Here is an 18,361-nt window from a genome sequence, read left to right as displayed (position 1 = left end):
AGTATAAGACTTTCCACCAGTCGTTTTCTTATGTGGTATGGTGCGAAGTTTTTTAGTTTCCGTAGTACTGCTAAAGCACCTTAACACGATGACAACAGATTCGTTGTGTGTTCTTGCCATGTTAGTTCCTGATCCAGATAAACTCCTAAAAGCTTGGTGCTTGAGACTTTCTCAAGTTTAGTGTCACCGCAGTATACATCTGCAGAAAAATAATTTAAAGAGTGTGCGCGCGCCAATTGTCTTGTAGAGAGAAGCATCCATTTCGTTTTTTCTGAATTCAACGCCAGATTGGACGATTCAGAGTAACTGCTCAGGCCTTCAGAGTAACTGCTCAGGATTTAAAGCGTGCGCGAACGACAGGTAGCCAAGAAATTATGTACATTTTATTTCAAATCATCGCTTTTGCTTTATTAAAAAAAGTGAAGTGGACATAGAAATATAATACGGTGAAGAAGACATGGAAATAAAATAAGGTAGTAGTAGTAGTAGTAGTAGTAGTAGTAGTAGTAGTAGCAGTAGTAGTAGTAGTAGTAGTAGTAGTAGTAGTAGTAGCAGTAGTAGTAGTAGTAGTAGTAGTAGCAGTAGTAGTAGTAGTAGTAGTAGTAGTAGTAGTAGTAGTAGTAGTAGTAGTAAAACTTTATTGAAAGTGTCAAGAGCCGTCTAACTAGGGAAAAATCCCTTACTAATTTGGAGACACTAAAAAAGAAAAAAGACTAGGTGCTATTTACAGTAGTATATATATTAAAACTAATAGGGATATGAGGGAATATATTTATTCGTATCGTAATAGTTAAAATATCTATTCGTATCTTTGGAATTAAGAATTGTTGCAAACCTTAAATTTGAGCTGTATACATATTAAAATCTTCTCTCTTTGTTGGCTGTATACGTTGCGACAGAAAAACTTTGTTTGTTTTGAACTGGCATATTATTCCTTGCGGTATTTAACCTTGTGGTACGCCTTTATGCTACAAATTGATGAGAGTTCATTAACGCTTGACTGATGATTGTTATATCATTTTAACCTGTGTTAGTTTTTATTTGCTGGCCGCTTTCTTCGCCTTCGAGTAATTTACGAAGTTCCAGTGCTCTTGAATGTTGCGAAAACACAAAGGTAGGAAGTGCGTACTTTTACTTAACTCTTGTTCGATCAGTTTATCTCACATTTTTTTTCCAAAAGTTATAATAGCTTTCCCGACCTGTTGGCTCAAAACCTTAGATATGAATTTCTGTTGCTCAACAAAAAACAAACATTAATGAGCGCGCTTGAAGTACTGTCGGCAGAATGATTAACCCGGTTAATGCGTTTGGATATGATTCTCGGATAAGGACGTACGAATAAACCGTAGACCCCGTCTCCTGCAGGGTTAGGGGTAGGAGACGTTAATTTCCCACGCACGTAGCCTGTAGAGCAGGCTTCCTCGTGGAGTTTGGGCGAAAATTGGGACTTCCCTTCGAATAATTATCTTGTTGTGTCCTTACTTAGTGGTTTTATTACTGCTATTTTATCATTGACACATGAATAAAGTTCATCATAAAAAGTTCATCATCAATAACAACAGATTTTGACAAGCAACGGAAGTGAAAATCCACTTCCGTCGCGCCACCTGATTGGCCAATTGTTTGCGCATTATCGTTATTCGGGCATATCTAATTAGGGGGCGTTTTTCAAATTTTCTAGTGCTGCTGGCAGGTGTTCCCTTCTCTCCTCTCCCCCTCCCCCCACCTTCTAATTGTTCGCCTCGCTCCTTTTTACGCGCGGTCTGGAAAATAAAACAGAAAGCCCAAAGTCCTAATTTTCGCCCAAACTCCACAAGAACGCCTGCTCTGCAGGCTACACGCACGAGATTACTGTGTGGTGGATGTCCTCCTGGGATGGGCGGGAAGGTGAGATCGTTACATGGACTGAAGCGGCTGCCAGAGGCGCCTGATAATGCTGACGTCCGATCTCAACTTTATCATTGTAACTAGGCACGCTTGTTGCCTGGAGTGCTTAAGACTCTCTTCTTTCTTTCTTCATGATTATGTTAAGGAAAATGAAAGAAATTAGAAAGTAAACATAGAGATTCGAGCGAGGGCAACAACAAACTAGTGGAAGTAAACAATTTATAAATTTGGAAAAGTAGACAAAAAAAATTAGGGTACTTTTGAAATAAATATTCAATCCGTGATCATAAGCTAGACAGCGCTTTTTCGAACTTGTTCTCAAAGACTTCTCGGTTTGTGCGAAAACAGGTTGCAAGTGATCCGAGAAAAAGGAATATTGACCACTCAGCATCATTCATTAAGGAAGTAACTAAAAGAGAATTTAAAAAACCAGACGAAAAATAGATGGAGAGAAGAAGCAGTAAATATTGCGTGCTGTGAAATTGTTTTCGAATGAAATTGAGCAGGGATTTAATCTTGATTTGATTTTCATCTCTGAGGGATGCTAGTACTTCAACAACAGAAAAATCCAATCAGGAAATCTTTTAAGTTACTAAATGATATATGTTATTTACCTCTTGCTCATACACTTCTCTGCGAGTAAACGCCAGGCGCGCAAGGGAGGATGGCGAGGTGAAATTTGATTGTTGCGCGCTTTCCTGAACCTCCTTCCCATAGTCCCTTGTGCCTCACACTCATCACCAGTCGCCTGTTGAAGTCGCTCTTGAAAACGCCCGCGTTAGGATATAAAAATTCGCAATTCGCGCGTTCTTTTTTGTCCATCCTCAAGGAAAGCATTGATGTTTAAAACATCGAGGATATGAAGACTGTAAAACAAGGTCACAGAGTGAGCAAGAGATTTAAGTATATGATTATATGAGTATATGTTTCTGGCAAATAGATCTCCGCAAACGGAATATCCTTATCAAATTGGAAGGATAAGGCGAGGACCGTATGGTATACAAAAAGAATTGAGATAAGGATACATTAGGGTATAGTGGCTTTGAGCCAACTCAGTGTCTTCGTCGTTTCACAATTCATAACAAATATGGTCTTCATGGGATCTTTATGAGAATGATAATAATAAAAAAAGACCAGTATCATCAGCAAATAGGCGAGTTTTTTATTACTACACTAGTTGCATTTGAGACGTCATTAATATATAGACAATAGTTAGATTAAGCACCGCGAAAACGGCGAACGCTGAACCTCGGCTAGCCGATTGTCGTTTGCCGTTCCGCCCGCGAAGTTCGTCTGTTTAAGCTTCCCGACGACACGGTAGAACAAATGTTCTCGGTCGCCAGTCACTGCGACTAGAAATAATGGATACAAAGAAGCAATGTATTTTCCACTTGAATTTGAATTCTATTTGCTTTACAAGCAGTTCATATAGAAGTAAGATGATAAACGAAGCTTAGTTATAAAAGCAAGCGATCAAAATGTAGAAATAGCGGTAAAAATGGGCTGCAAATACTCACGTTTTCGTGTTCCCTATAAACGGGTAAAATGTCCTCCTCGAGTAGAAACGGCGGCCGGCAAACGGCAAACGCGGAAATATCAGGTCACGTGACCCTCTCTGCCGTTCGCGGGTAAAAATATACGTGGTGTTTAATCTCTCTAATAATTAATTAAAAAGGCGGCGAGGGCCCAACCCTGATCCTTGCGGACTACAACATGTAAATGGTTTCAGTTGCGAGTAAGCTGTACGAAAATGAACGGGATCATATTTATTGTGGATACTCTCGACCGATGTATCGGTCAATAGAGAGATTTAGCACCGCGTTTCAGTACGTGAAACAGCAAACGTCAGCTTGCCCTTTCACGTTTCACATAAAATAGCGTGAACATGAACCCTGCTGCTTTAGCTTCGCGGGAGTTCACTTCATGGTGGATTTAAAGGCGCCTTGTATGACCTAGAAGGAATAGTTTTGGCGCCCTTTTTCCGGCAATTAACTTGTACGCTGTGAGAGAAAAAGTGAAGAAAATCTTAGTACACGGCAAACGCGAAACAGATTACTTTCACGTAGAAACGGCAAAGTGCAACCAGCAAACGTGAAAAAATGGCGGGAAAAACAAGGTCACGTGGTCACTCTTCCCGTAAACGTGGTACTAAATCTCTTTTATATCGGTCGAGAGTCGGTCGATACTCGATCGATATGTGCAATTTTAGATAGCAAGAAATCCATTGATGAGTATGCAAAAGTGTGCCCATCCAGATTATGGAGCAAGATGCAATGATTAATAGTGTCAAAAGGTTTAGAAGAGCTTGAAAAACCTTGGCGCGGCAGTTGTCTCTCTGCTGTCTATCACAAAGCATTGTGATTATCCAGTTGAATCAAGGCCATTGAGGTCATTGAGATGGAGTGATTTCCGCGAAAGCCACACTGACTACCGTTCAAGAGATCATGATTGCAATAGGTCTAAAATTCATAGGCTAGAAGGCTAGAAGATTGGAGATAGATCAATAATTTTTAAACCTTTCAGGATCACCAGTGTCGGAAACAGGATAATTAGTATTGTAGCGATTGAAAATTATCTGCCAGAAATCGAGTGTCACGATCTGTCCGCTCCGATAAATCAGTTTGTTTGTCTTTGTTGGGAAGAACTTTACAGCCAATCAACTTAACGTTTTGATCAAGGTGTGTTCATGAGATAAGAAAGTCATTGTGAGTAGTTTTTAGTCGGCAAGAAACTTCGCGTAACGTTGTTCTGTCTGCTTTTTTGAGAAATAAATTCTGGAAGAGAACAGTGACAGTGTGGGCTTCTCACTAATTCCCCACACCAGATTTGAAGATGGGAAAAACTTTTGCTATTTGGAGGGCTTCCGGAAAATAGCCACCCTCTGAAGAGAGGGTTAATGATTGCAGTTAGGACTCAGCAATAACATCAATAAGTAGTTTAAAAATTCTCATTGGGATGTTGTCAACCCCAGGAGCTTTATCAGAAGCAGATCAGATTGTTTAAATTTGAAGAGTAATCGCAGGTAGTTTGGGAAATATGAAATGCCGGAATTCGGATCCGGAACTGGAATACTTGGAATACCCGGAATACCCGGAATTCCCGGAATGACCGGAAAAATAACAATTTTCACAAAAATAAAAGTAAATTAACAGATAAATAAGAATATTGATGATTAAAAATTGATGGTAAATTCACAACTTAATTAAACAATTTAAACGAAATTTTTCTCTGAAGGTCCCAGAAAATACTTACCGGCACTGTTCATGGAGATGCACGTATTAGAATTGAAAAAAAGTCTGCGTCAGGCCAGTAGCCCATACAGCCTAAGCGACGAAATATTTGTGCTCTCCCTTCCCCCTCGGGATGGGATGCTAATCCATCACATGGTTTCTCCCCGTTTTAAATTCACCTCCACTCATTTACACACCTGTAGGATGTCTAGGGCGCCATGACCATTTGGCCGCCACGCTTTTCCAGCCGGAATCAATGCAGAAGATTAAGGAAGCAAATGCAATATTTCCAATTAGTTTAATAGTTCAAGTGTAAAAAGCTCCAAAGTATTACAAATAAATACTATACCTTAAATAATCATTAACCACACATTGGGAGCTATCAAAGCAGCTACCATTAAGACCAGCCGTCGGCCGTCTGCAGTTAAAATTGAGAGACCGTCAGTTACTCGACACCTTTTCGCGTTTATTATAAATACCTTGAATGTATACCTTTGAATATAAACCTTGTTTAGAAGAATCTATCAGTACAGAAAAAGGAGCAGATTTATTCACGAGGGCACAGAAGCCAAATTTTCAATTCCCACACTCACTGTTAATCTTTTCACATTCTCTTAACCTTTTGAGGTGACTAGCATTTAATTCCCCTGACAATATCATCCCTGGATCACACGTTAAGGTCACAAGAATAACAGAAAAGATCACGAAATAAAGAAGCTCTTGATTGTTAAACAAATTCCTCTTGTCCGCACCCAAGGAAACGTATAGAGAACAGTATGGAGAATATCGACAATATGCATAACGATGTTAAGGCGTAAAGAGCTCATGATAGTTTTAAAGATAAGGTTACAGACGCATGGCTTCCGATGACCTCAACTCAAACTTTCTAAGTCTATTTTCAACTAATAAAAGTCATAACCCCACTCAGAGTCAACATCAGCTCAGAAAAGTTAGTGGCCATGGAATTCTGACGAAAATTAAGTGTATAAAGCTATAAAAGGAAAGATCGTATGTAGGCCAGGAATAGAAGATTAGTGGACGCAATGTGATGTTCGATTAAAAATTAAGAGTTTAACGCGTTTGACTAAAAATTATGTGCGGCAGCCGAGTCTTAACAAAATAGCTTTTTAACTTTTCGAAGAATCCGCGCAATGCATGCAGCTTAAAAATGATCTTTAATCGTATTACGAGTGTGATTTCCCGCGGAAGTGAAAATGTCAAGTTTTTCTTCTTCGACCACGCACAAACTTAAGGAGATAAAGCGCGTCAGCGAAATTTAACCACGCAACTCGCTTTTAGTTTTACATTTGCCGGGTTCGTAGTCCACTGGAGAGGAGGCGTGGGAGAAGGAAATGTCGTCAGCGGAAAAAGTAATCAGTATATGAAACGCCTCAGGGTGATAATAAATTATTTCATAGCTGGCAATGATTTAAGAGTTAAGTCGCCTTTGATGCCAGCCATCATTATATCGCGTCCGTTTATCTTATCACCGAATTACAAGAAAGAAATTAATAAACTACGTGTCAAACTGAGAAGATGCGAAATGCCCGGAAAAACTCGAATCTTAGAGTCACTGACGATCAAAAAAAAAAAAAGGTTTCAGCTTTATTAAAACGAATTTCATAACAATTTGAGTATCCTACTAACGAGTTGGTTTCTTTTTCTCATATATACGCAACGTGTTTATGTTACAATGATTGTAATTTGTTCTGAGAATTCAGCAGGTGCACTAATTTTTCCAAGCGCGTTTACAAGAGCTCGCCGCGATGCTTATTAGCAACATTTCTAATATTATTACCTAAGAAATCTTCTAGCTTCAAGAAGACATTCTGAGTAAGTTCATGTATTGAAACTTGATTTTGACTTTGTTCAAGTATTAAATTTTTTTTTTGTAGATAATTCGGCAACGATTAGTATAATTAATTTTTTTCTTAAAGAATCTCATTAAAACTAATTGGCCACAGAATATAAATTCAAAGCTAACTAAACTTTTGGAGCTATGATTGTCAACAGGGAAGACAACGAAATAGCTTATTTTGAATAAATTCTCGAATAGAATTCTAGAAATTCTAGAAGCCTCGTTTGAGTCATTGAGTTGATCAGTTATGAAATGGTGTAATCATTAACGCATTTTTTATCTCTAGATTGAAACCTAAAATATTTTGAGTTGGAGTTGATATCCTGTGAAACCAAAAATATTTTTTTTTAATGAAAATATCCGTTCTCCTTCCTAAGCCACTAATTGCTGAGAGAGTTGATTACAAGTTATAGATAAGTTTCTGGTTTCTTTAATGTTTGATGCTAAGTAGATGACAAAACGAGAACGAAAAAATGTTGTTCATAATCCAAGTTGACTGAACTTAAAACATGCAGTCAAAACACCTATACCTGTTATGTAAATCATTGCAATGGTTGGCAACTCAGTTTAATTTTCATTTCTGAAGGAGTCGGAAACGTAGAATGTGTATTGAAATTGCCTTTCTGCGTTTATTCAAAGTTAACTAGATTTTAATGTATATCCAACAAAAACTGAAACAAATAGCTGATACACGAAAACATAATTTTATTTCAATCATTTCTGTGCCGGGCTAGAAACCTGCATCGTCGAACAAATAAAAATGAAAGATTGGATGTTTATTGACTTCAAACTGAATTGATAGTTTCTTTCTGTGTTTTATTCACGTTGTAAGCTAAATTATGTAAGTTGCTCTTTAAAATGCAACTATCTGAGTCCATAACACCACTTGGACCGTCTTTTTCTAAAGGAACAACTCGGACGAGTCTGGATTTCGTCTTAATTCCACGTTGAAATAAAAGCATTAGCCCGTGCCTGAAATTCGGAACTCGCCATGCATACAAACCCGGATTTATTCCCGACGAGAAAAATCCTATCGTTAACGTTATATCGCGCGCTAGAAGAAGCTTTTCTGAGCGACAACTTTCGCAGAACACCAGGACAAAATCTACCATCACAAACGGACCCCAAGCGACGAGGAAAACTATAAGCATAATGAAGACGGTCGTGGAAACTCTGCGCTCCCGAGCTACCGTTTTTTCTACCTGGGTGACTTCTTTTCTATCAGTTGAAATCTTCAAATTAATCATCTTCTTTTTTAGTGCGCGCAACAGCCCATAGTAGGAGATGAGCATTAGTGTAGCTGGTGATAGAACTCCCATGCCGTAGAGGTAGATTTGAAAGCTTGCGCTGCGCCATCCGACAAGAGGCAAGATGGAGAAGTGGATGGAAAATAACCAGATGAGTAACAAAGCCCAACGAACGCGATTTGGCGACATTAGCGATCTGTATTGAAACGGTCGACAAACGGCGAGAAATCTATCTGCCATTAGAGCGGATATGTTTACAATGGAACAAACACAAGAGAGAACAGCGAAGATGAAATAGCTAAAGAGAACTCTGCGGTTATTCGTCCAATAACTCGCCGCATTTATAGGTTCCACAGTGATCCCAACTAGGATATCCGCTACAGCCAAGCTGATCACAAAATACGAGTTAGACACCCGGCGAAGTTTCTTGTCTGGGTCTATAATATACACCACAAAAACCAACACGTTTCCGACAACAGTGTAAAATCCGAAAATGAGAAACAGGATCGCTAAAGCCTCATTGGGAGTCAAAAGATATCCCTCGTAATACATGAACATCGTCAGCTTGGAGAAAGTTTAGAGATATCAATCCAAGCTCCCCAACCGACGGCCGCTCGAACTGAAAGCCAACGTTAAATCGTTTTGTTGTAAATTAAAACTCCACGATGAAAGCAACTCCGCTTGGAGTTTGCAGTTCACGGTATGAAGAGGCTATAACTTAATTATCCACCAAAACAGTTCCTTTATCACGCCTTTGTTCACAAAACGATAGGGTCTTCTGGCATGGGGAACTGTCTCTCTCAAACCGTACGCGAATCTTCCGAAGTGATGTGCAAGTCACTCAAATAACTCTCTTATTTTGTGAAAAACAATTAGGGACGGTTTGACAGAGTCATTATTTTTGCGACGTATTTGGACAGGTGTTATTGTAAGAAAGTCCGCTTCACTTTTAACTCGTTAACTCTCAATTCCGGCCAACCGTTTACTTGCATACATCTTCTTGTAATTAATGTAGGGAGTGCAGTGGTTCATCAAGATAAAACCCTTGCTCTAGCTGATAAGTTTTTCTTGTCTCTTCATATGATCAATGGATAATGTACTGATATCTTACGATGAAGTTGTTTGTAAATCTCGTCTAAGGACGGCTCGGTCAAGGTGATATCATATGCTTCGGAAGAAGTAGCGTCTAAATCCAAAATCTTTCGCGCGACTTGATGACTAGAAAGAGGACGTTATGAAATAAGGTGTTGAGTCAGATATCGTTTAGACATCTTAGTTCGGTCGAAGCAAGCTAAGAGAGAAAACACTTGATTTAAATATTGTTAAAAATCGAGAAAAAATTGTTTTGAAAATATGAAATCTCGCTCTGTTTACACTAGATTACACGTTTTTTTTCTCGGAAAAAAGTAAAGTAAAATAGCTCATCTGTTGTATTGCTTTAAGATTAAAGGGGCTCCTGATGGAATGAAGCCAGAGGTTAAGTGTTAAAATAGAGTGTTTTTAATTATCGTGCACAACTGAAAAACGGCACAAATCGCATGTATTACGAAACTTGATAAAACGGTTATATTCTTGTGTTTGAGAGATGCAAGGCTAAAATTGAAGGAATTTCATGTTTTTCTCAAGTTCAGTGCAAGAATAAGAGCGCCCTTTGATTTTTTCTTGATAATCTTTTGTTTGGACTGCAGCCAGGGAGACAAACAAAAACGCAGGGCAACAAGACCGTTCGCTTCTTTGCCTAATAAAACGACATGTATAAATTGATGTAATATGTTAATGTGAAGCTTCTAAAGCTGTCGATTTTGTCAGCCGGATCAGAGAAGTCAATCGAAGCCTTAGAATTTTTATTGACTTCTATACAAAGAAAACATACTAAACTCACAGCTCGTGTTTTGTTGAGACACTGGTAATTGCATAATTATTGAAAATGGACTCACAAGCGAGAAATGGTATGCTGGAGCTTACTTTGAATTGGAAATTAATCTTTCCTCTTGTAAAGAAAACAACAAAATGTACGCTCAATAATTAATGAGATTAAGCCCTTCAAGTATTTTTTCACAGTAAAACTTAACCGTTGAAAAAAAAAAAAAACGCTTGATAGAGCAGGAAAAATTTAAGATATAGTGCTGGAACAGTAACAACAAGTTGATTTCAGAATAGAAATCGAAACAGAAGATTATCAAATGTAAATGTGATTAATATTGTGCGACAGATCGATGTAAACTGCATTATAGCTACTCGAGAGTCCATTATTTGATGTGTTAAAGTTTTAATACATCAAATTTTAATACTCAAGACTTTCCAGTGCAGTCTTTTCTTATGCACTTGTTTTTTTCTTTTTGTAATCAAAAAGCCGCGGGAAATCCGTATTGTTATTCCACGACTTCAAGAGCCTATACTTTTTGGATTTTCTTTCACCAAGTTGTCTCAAGTGAACACCAAAGAGAACATCTACTTTTGGGGCTTGAGGCTGGACGTTCTTATTTCTATTGTGATTTGATTCTTAAACGTTCTTCATAACTTGTTAAGGTTGCACACGTGGTATAGTAATTCAGTAAATCAATGTTAAAAATTGTCCCTAAGCATTTGAGTCAAGTGTCCTGTTGGATTACACCTTTACATTTCTTTTACCTTTATTTCTACTTCTCACAGAAAAAAAAAAAACGCAAAATGAAGACGTTCTTAGCAAAGACGTTCTTGATAAAGACGTTCTTAATGAATCTCGGCTCGGGTGTTTTAAAATATGTTCCTACAATTGTGGTTTATCTCAGCCTAAAGGCCTTTATAAAAGAGGTCTTGAATAAAAAAAAAGTGTATCTTTAAGGTATACTAACAAAGGAATCGGGGACCTATGTCATTAATTCTGCACAAAACCGTCAATTTCTCACATTCCAGTTATCAAACCCTAATCGATCTGATACAGTGGTGACGAGTGAAGCATGCAGAAGTTTCGCAGCTTTTCGAGATCAGTGGAGGCGCATACCTGCCGCTTAGATCGAAGAGAAACCGTAACCCGAATATGAAAAAATTAGAAATCCTGGCTACGCCCCTGTCACCAACTAAGGAAGCTCTTGATTATTAAACAAATTCTCCTCGTCAGCACCTCAGAAAATGTATTGAGAACAGCATAAACAACATACATAAAGTACAATGGGTTCTGGTCATTTTTAGTTAACCAAGTGAAATATTATATCCGAGTTTCTGCCATTACAGAAAGCCTTTTAAAGCAATGAAGTGACGCAACCATGTGTGGTTGACAATAAAAGTACGAGAAGACAACTTTTGAAAAAGTGGAAGAATTCCAAGAAAAGAATAGCTTGACAGTGTTACACAGTGTTACTGGCCACCAAAGATTCAAAGCCTCTCGGCAAAATTACAACGATGAGTATCGTTTTACTCAAATTAAATGAACACACTATAGTACGCTATCTTGTCACACAGAGTCACGTTGCCGTACATCCTTGGCCACGTCTAGTCTGGATCCTAGTTAAGTTTGCCGGGATGTACTCTTTTTGGAAATTCCTGTCTCTTTAACTTTAATTAATTTCTCGCACGGTTTTTTTATTGGCCATGGAGAGCGGAACCATAAACATCGCACACCTGCCCTTTCAATTCACACTCACAGCGTTGACAACAAAAGCTCTTATAATTCAAAATGTTTTTATTTGATCAAAGCAACTTTTCGACTCACACATGAAATTGCACGGTTGATACTCGGTCCCCTCCGAAGTTTATCGATATGAAACTGAGAAAATCACTGAGCTCACTGTCGTCGGCAAAGAGGACGACAGTTTGATGACGAGAAACTAGCGTTACACATGGTAAAGAAAGATCGGAAAAGTGGTTTACAACTTCAACAAAAAGTTCACAGAATTTCACAATCGAGAGCCTTAGAACAGTTTTTAATCAGATCTCCCTATAATGAACCCATGGTACCCTTGAAATGATATATAAATTAACTGTATAAATCAAAACGTTATCCGGGAAAAAAACCAGGGAAGAAACTTAGGGCTGACTTTTCAGAGAGTGAAGTCCTCTGCTCTTTTTCCACAACTTCCACAAGGAGGATCTTCCGTGCTTCAAGATCTGTTTCATTCTGCGTCTTCTGCGGTCGGATAGGATACGCGAGAAAAGATTGGATTCTCTTTTCTGTTCCTCCTCCTCCTCTGCGGCATTGCTTTCGGTGACTGGAGCTTCGCTGGGCTCACCGCTGAACGGAAGTTCTGTCGGCTCAGGCTCTTCTATTTCAGGGCTCTCGCTGGGTTCGCCGCTGACAGGAGTTTCTGTTGGCTCAGGCTCCTCGGGTTGCAGTTGTTGCAGTTTAACTTTCAGGGATTCTTTCAGGGACCTAAGAGGACAGAAAAAAAATACAGACCTGTTAACTGTAGATAGTTCTCATATGTTCAGTTATTTTATAGCGAAAACCAAGGTGGGCCACGAAATCAGACTAGTTATTTTGTGTTTATTTATCAAGACCCAAGTTCCATGTTGACGTTTTCTTCCATGTCTCCTACAAAATTCTAGCAAAATAATGGAGTTTTCCGGTCATCTCTCTTACTGTATTATGTCCTTGACAGTCGTTTTCATGTCTTTGATTTGTTCGAGAGGTCTGTCGGGAAGGCTGGAACCCAGTCGCTCTTGAAGAGCAGCAATCTCTGATCTGGCGCGGTCGAGTTGTTCAGTGGTCACTTCAGTGAACTTCATCCATTGCTGTGAAGAAAGATACTTCTTAGTAACTCAGTACGAATCTATTTTCGATGAATTATCTTTTTTTAAAAAACATGCACCAGACAATGCAATATTATGCAAATCTGACAACAATTAGGACTTTTTTCGGTGCTGTACCTCATACACCGTAACATCAGCATGCATATTCTCCATACTGTTCTCTTTACATTTCTTTTAAGGTGTGGACAAGGAGAATTTGTTTAGCAATCAAGAGATTTGTGAGAAGGTGATCATTTCCTTCATTATCATAACCTTTATATTGAATCAAGGGGTGATTCAAGAAGTCAGGCCACTGTCAGGGATTAAAGGGTAAAAACAGTTTTAATCTTTTCTGCAATGAGTTTCCATCGGCTCCTTGTGGTATTCCCATTTCCGATTGTTCGTTATGAATACTTTGGCTTTGGTTCTATAGCTAAGATGGTAAATCTAAATGTAAACGGGATCTTTGGCCAGTAAATATTTAAGACGCAAATTTTACACTCTACCCGAGGAAGCGTAAAAACAACTCAAATAACGGAAACAATGGGTTACACTGACCTCCTCTGTCTTGTTGCGCCAATTGCCCTTGTTCTCCCTCCAGATTTTCCTGAATTTTTCTTTGCTCTCACCAGCTTGCTTGTTCAACTCGTTCCAGTATTCTTTCATTTCTTGTTTCTTCTGTTGGAAGGCTTCCTGCAGCTGCTCTTTGTTCGTACCAGCTTTTTGCTTCATATCATCCCACAGTTGGTTCATCTTCTCTTTCAACTGTTGTTTCTTTTCTTTCAGTATCTCCTTTTGGCTCAACGCTTTCTGTTTTAATTCCAATAACTTCTCCATGGCTTGTTCTCTTTTTTCTTGAAGTGCTTTCTTGTTCTCTTCATACATTTCTTCTACGTTTCCTTTCACTTCCTCGGCACGTTGACTTGCCTGTTCTTTCAGATTTCTCAACTTCTCCATGGCTTCTTCTCTTTTTTCGTGGAGTGTTTTCTTCGTCTCTTCCACCATTTCTTCTACGTTTCCTTTCACTTCTTCGGCACGTTTGCTTGCCTGTTCTTTCAGATTTCTCAACTTCTCCATGGCTTCTTCTCTTTTTTCGTGGAAGGCATTTTTCATCTCCTCAGCACGGTTGCTCGCCTGTTCTCCAAGTTGTTTCAGCTTCTCTACAGCTTGTTCTCTTGTTTCTTGGAGAGATTTCTTTTGCTCTTCCAACATTTCTTCAGCGTTTCCTTTCAGATTCCTCAACTTTTCCATGGCTTCTTCTCTTTTATCGTGGAATGTTTTCTTCGTCTCTTCCACCATTTCTTCTACGTTTCCTCTCACTTCCTCGGCACGTTGACTTGCCTGCTCTTTCAGATTACTTAACTTCTCCATGGCTTCTTCTCTTTTTTCGTGGAAGGTTTCTTTCATCTCCTCAGCACGGTTGCTGGCCTGTTCTTTAAGTTGCTTCAACTTCTCCACAGCTTGTTCTCCAGTTTCCTGGAGAGATTTCTTTTGCTCTTCCAAAATTTCTTCAGCGTTTCCTTTCAGTTTCTCGGCACGCTGGCTTGCCTGTTCTTTCAGTTCTCTCAATTTCTCCATGGCTTGCTCGCTAGATTCTCCTAAGGTTTCTTGCATTTCTCCAGCTCGTTTGTTAGCCTCTTCTTTCAACTGCCTCAACTTTTCCATTGCTTGTTCTCCTGATTCCAGCAACGAGTTCTTCTTCTCTTCAGCATGTCTTCCAACCTCACGAACAACCTCTTGTCCAATTTCCTTGACTTTTTCGAAAGCTTCGCCATACTCGAAAGATGGGAGCGAGAATGCAAAAACTTTCGAAGATAAAATAGTTAAAACGGCTGTAAGTATCACTGTACTTACAAGTATGATAAAAGGGATGTTAAATTAGATAATTCTTAAGTAAGTTTTCAATGATTCAGGCATTTTCTTTATTAAATAATTAAGTTCTTGAAGTAACGTTTTTAGAGAGAAGTGGCAGAGATAAACCAAAGAGAGAGAGAGAGAGAGACAAGCAGATCGCGACGCGGGCGTGTCTCGTGCAAGGCACATGCACTTCTCCTCGAGATCTATGAAATGACGAGACGCTGGAAAGGGAAATGCTTCTTCAAATGACTTGATTATAACACAAACATGTTGATGATATAGCCGGCTAGTGCATGCACGAGCATGTTGGTCTGCGCACGCAGTTTTTTTTTTTATCTTGGAGCGGGGGCGCAAAAGTCATGCAAGGAAAAATGAAATGGGCATGGTCGAGAAAGGTCCGTGAGCAATAATAACTGTGTAATTCGATTAAAAATCGTCATACGATCGAAAACGCACTTCTTACAGCGTGACTGCAATAAATTACAGGTTCACGAACGTATAAAGAACATTTTTTGACTCAGATCGGAATCTATTTCAATCTAATAGGTAACAACATAATTAGAAGCTCTCTATTCAACTTGAAACTGATTGCGTAATATCTGTTTTGGATAATCAATCAGAACAAAGAAAATGTAAAGAAGGCTCTAAGCATACATGCAAGAATTTTAACATCTTTGTAGTATAAAGTTACCTAAGCAGCGGAATTTTTGCAAGTGCGAGTTTGAACTTTGTCCCTACTTCCCTGCGAGAGTTGCTTTTATAACAGTCCGGACTTTGGTCGTTCCGTCGATACTTTGCGATTAGTGATAGATACTTGATCCGCCAACGATTACGCACAAGTTCAGAAAAATTGTGAAATTTCTCAGTTGAAACCTTCGTGACAAAAAGCAAGGTCTTGAAAGGCTTGGAATGAATTTTTTTTTTCTCATTAAGCTCGGGAGAAAAGAAGGCATCGATGTGAAATCACCACTACGCGAAGCCAGAAAGGTCACATCCACATTCAAGTCGATCCCCAGCCGTTCGTTGGCCAAAAAGAGCTGTGCTTTATTTCATAACATGATCTCTAACACGCTAGGTCTCCATTCTTTGATTAGCATTCGAAACCAAAAGAAAGATCTACCAAGATCTGCTGTGTCGTTTTATTTTTTTGCAGACTAATCCTTTCATATGCTACGAAAGCCAGGCAGAGAAGGCGTATCATGTAACACTCTTCACAGGGGTCTATGGCTAAAGTCCGAAATCATAAGACAGAATGCAAACAACGTTATTTGTTATCAGATACGCTTATTGCTATCCAAAAGAAAGTAACCTAATCAGCAATATTTATCTAAGAGCTAAAGGAAGTTGGGATTCCAGCTTTTCACTAAGAGCAAGATTTGGAGACAAAAATTATCTAGCCGAGTTGTTTGAGTCTGTCTCCTTTGCTGTTCACGGCGCAAATTTTTTTAGCTCGGTAGACAAATCCTATTTCATACGTCTTACCGAGCAATGGAAGACCAGGATTTTTCACATCTGAATTATTACGTAATGCTCCGAGTCTCAAACCACACAGAATCTAGCCAAGAACAATTTTTCAATGTGATAATTTTCGCATGACGTTGGTCACCAAACTACGCATCTCGTGAGGAATTAAGCTCCTCTAAGCTAGTGACCTATTTGTGCAATCGACACCCGTGATTGCTGCTACAAGGAATTTGTTTCGTCTTGCTCGTGAGTATCAAACTACGGAATCGTGTAATTGCTGCAATCAGGGATTTTTTTTGTCTTGCTCGTGAGTTTCAAAACAAGGAATCGCGATACTATGGATAAGAAAGACTAAACAAAGACTTACAAGACAAAATATCTCGATTCTAAACTATAGCAAAAGGCACGGAATACGAGCTTCCGAAAGATTACCTCACAGCGTGCCATTTCCTGACATTTCGACACTACACTCATTTGATGCGATTTCGAGAAAAGAAAATGCCAATTTTCTCGGAATAATCTTGTGAATATGTCTGAATAAACTTTAAAGCTAATCAAATGTCTGAAGCGATTTTGACAACTTATCTTAAAGTATCACTTTCCGATTCTCATATGTCATTCGCACAGTGACAACGCAGTAGATGAGAAAAAAGGTCATGTAACATTCCGTTGGTAAAATAGTTCCAACAGCAGAGGAAACTGTGCGAATTCCTTTTGAAAGGAAGCAAGAACAAGAAAGGTTCTATAAACTCGAGACCTAGCGCTTTAATGGCAGCCGATACCAATCACTTCATCGATATCACAAACACTGAAATCCTCGTTGAACGTTGACAAATTACGAAAAAACGCGAGGGTTGGAAGGTTGAATTTATTGATTTCAGATTCTTTCTCTGCCCCAAAACAAAAAATGATCGTTCAAAGAAAAGACACTCTAGTAGTAAATGTATTGAAGAGTGTGATAGCTTTTCTTTTTTTAACATTCCTTCAGCGACGCCCAGGCCGCATTCTACCTCGGCATTTGTTCACACTGCGAATTTCACCAGTGCGTTTTCAATGAGACGTTGTCGCGTTCAACTGCTTTTAGAGACAAGCGGCAAGGAAAACACAAGCCCTTTCTAACAGTCCTGACTAATCTGTGGCAGTTGTCTGTTTTCTACTTCGAAAGTAAGAAAACGGTTTTGACATCAGGATTCAATTAAGGACGGTCAAATGGTTTCCCATGTAGTGTCATTAGGGTAAACAGCATGGTCATATTTCGTGCTCCTTACGAAAATAGAGGTAAATTGAAAGAAGTACTTACTTTGTGGTGCAGCCACACAGACTAGAAGAACAGCTATAGCTAACTTCATCGTGGAATTGAACTCTCAAGAATTGCAAGCTCTGTCCTCTTTGAAGGTGAAAAGGTATATAAAACTTGACTCGAGAAAAAGTGGACTTTAACCGTGTAAGAACGGAATACGAGAAGGTATTGAATGATGCGATAGTATTGGTCATCCTGAATGTTTGTCGGAAATGCGTCACTAATAATAACTGTGAGGTGTCATGTATCTCAGTTTTCTTTGGATTGGCACCGACGGGGAAGATCGCCATTAGACTGATTAAAGTGAAGAAAAATACACCTTGAGAGCGATGCGTGGCGCGAAGAAAGAGTTTACGATAGCTAAAGTGCGTTCAACTGTCTTTTATGCTCTCATAAGCAAACGAAACTGAACGCGTCATTTTGTGCATTCACGTCGGGGAGAGTACTTCTGGGGAGGGCAAATTGCTCCACTCTTTCTTGAGAAAACGTGATTATTTCTAGTAACAAGGTTAAGAGACATTTCCTCTTTAAGGGTCTCTAGAGTCGGACCACTCTCAGTTAAAAACTTTACCCTAGTCTCTGAGGCAGTTTTAGTTGAGTCTATGTTTGAGCTCTCTTGAGCAATTATGTAAGAGAATTGTTATTTCTGGATGAAGTCCAGAATTTTCTCACACCATTACAAAACCCCCTGAGAGTTAGCGGTGGGCGAAAACAGTTAAGTCAGTACTTTCGCTTCACGTACCACTAACATTACTAAGTGTCCAATTGACAGATGGGAATGACAGTAGTATAATAGAGAGTACTTTCCTGC

General features: G+C 39.1%; 2 protein-coding genes across 2 annotated transcripts; both read right to left on the bottom strand.

Moving 5' to 3' along the window:
- Nucleotides 1–7,658: 7,658 nt before the first annotated feature.
- LOC111332402 (histamine H2 receptor-like) lies at nt 7,659–9,471 on the bottom strand. The gene has a single exon (XM_022937720.2). It carries the CDS (start codon nt 8,778–8,780, stop codon nt 7,761–7,763), a length of 1,020 nt encoding a protein of 339 aa, XP_022793455.2. The 5' UTR covers nt 8,781–9,471; the 3' UTR covers nt 7,659–7,760.
- Nucleotides 9,472–11,865: 2,394 nt separating this feature from the next.
- LOC111332373 (uncharacterized) lies at nt 11,866–17,708 on the bottom strand. The gene is made up of 4 exons (XM_022937685.2): nt 17,551–17,708; nt 13,488–14,734; nt 12,781–12,932; nt 11,866–12,570 (listed from the first exon to the last, which is right to left on the bottom strand). The coding sequence occupies exons 1-4, from the start codon at nt 17,597–17,599 to the stop codon at nt 12,228–12,230; spliced, it is 1,791 nt and encodes a 596-aa protein (XP_022793420.2). The 5' UTR covers nt 17,600–17,708; the 3' UTR covers nt 11,866–12,227.
- Between the last annotated feature and the right edge of the window lie 653 nt (nt 17,709–18,361).

This window comes from Stylophora pistillata, chromosome 13 (assembly GCF_964205215.1).
Source record: "Stylophora pistillata chromosome 13, jaStyPist1.2, whole genome shotgun sequence".
Classification (NCBI taxonomy): Eukaryota; Metazoa; Cnidaria; class Anthozoa; order Scleractinia; family Pocilloporidae; genus Stylophora; species Stylophora pistillata.
The sequence above is the reverse complement of the archived record's forward strand: the minus strand, read 5'-3'. Positions and strand labels throughout refer to the sequence as shown.

Excerpts from the sequence above, each read along its gene's own strand:
- LOC111332402 (XM_022937720.2), bottom strand. The coding sequence starts at position 8,780 with ATGTTCATGTATTACGAGGGATATCTTTTGACTCCCAATGAGGCTTTA.
- LOC111332373 (XM_022937685.2), bottom strand. The coding sequence starts at position 17,599 with ATGAAGTTAGCTATAGCTGTTCTTCTAGTCTGTGTGGCTGCACCACAA. Across the intron at positions 14,735-17,550 it reads CTGTGTGGCTGCACCACAAA|TTTTTGCATTCTCGCTCCCA; the intron begins GTAAGTACTTCT and ends TATCTTCGAAAG. Across the intron at positions 12,933-13,487 it reads GGCGCAACAAGACAGAGGAG|CAATGGATGAAGTTCACTGA; the intron begins GTCAGTGTAACC and ends CTTTCTTCACAG.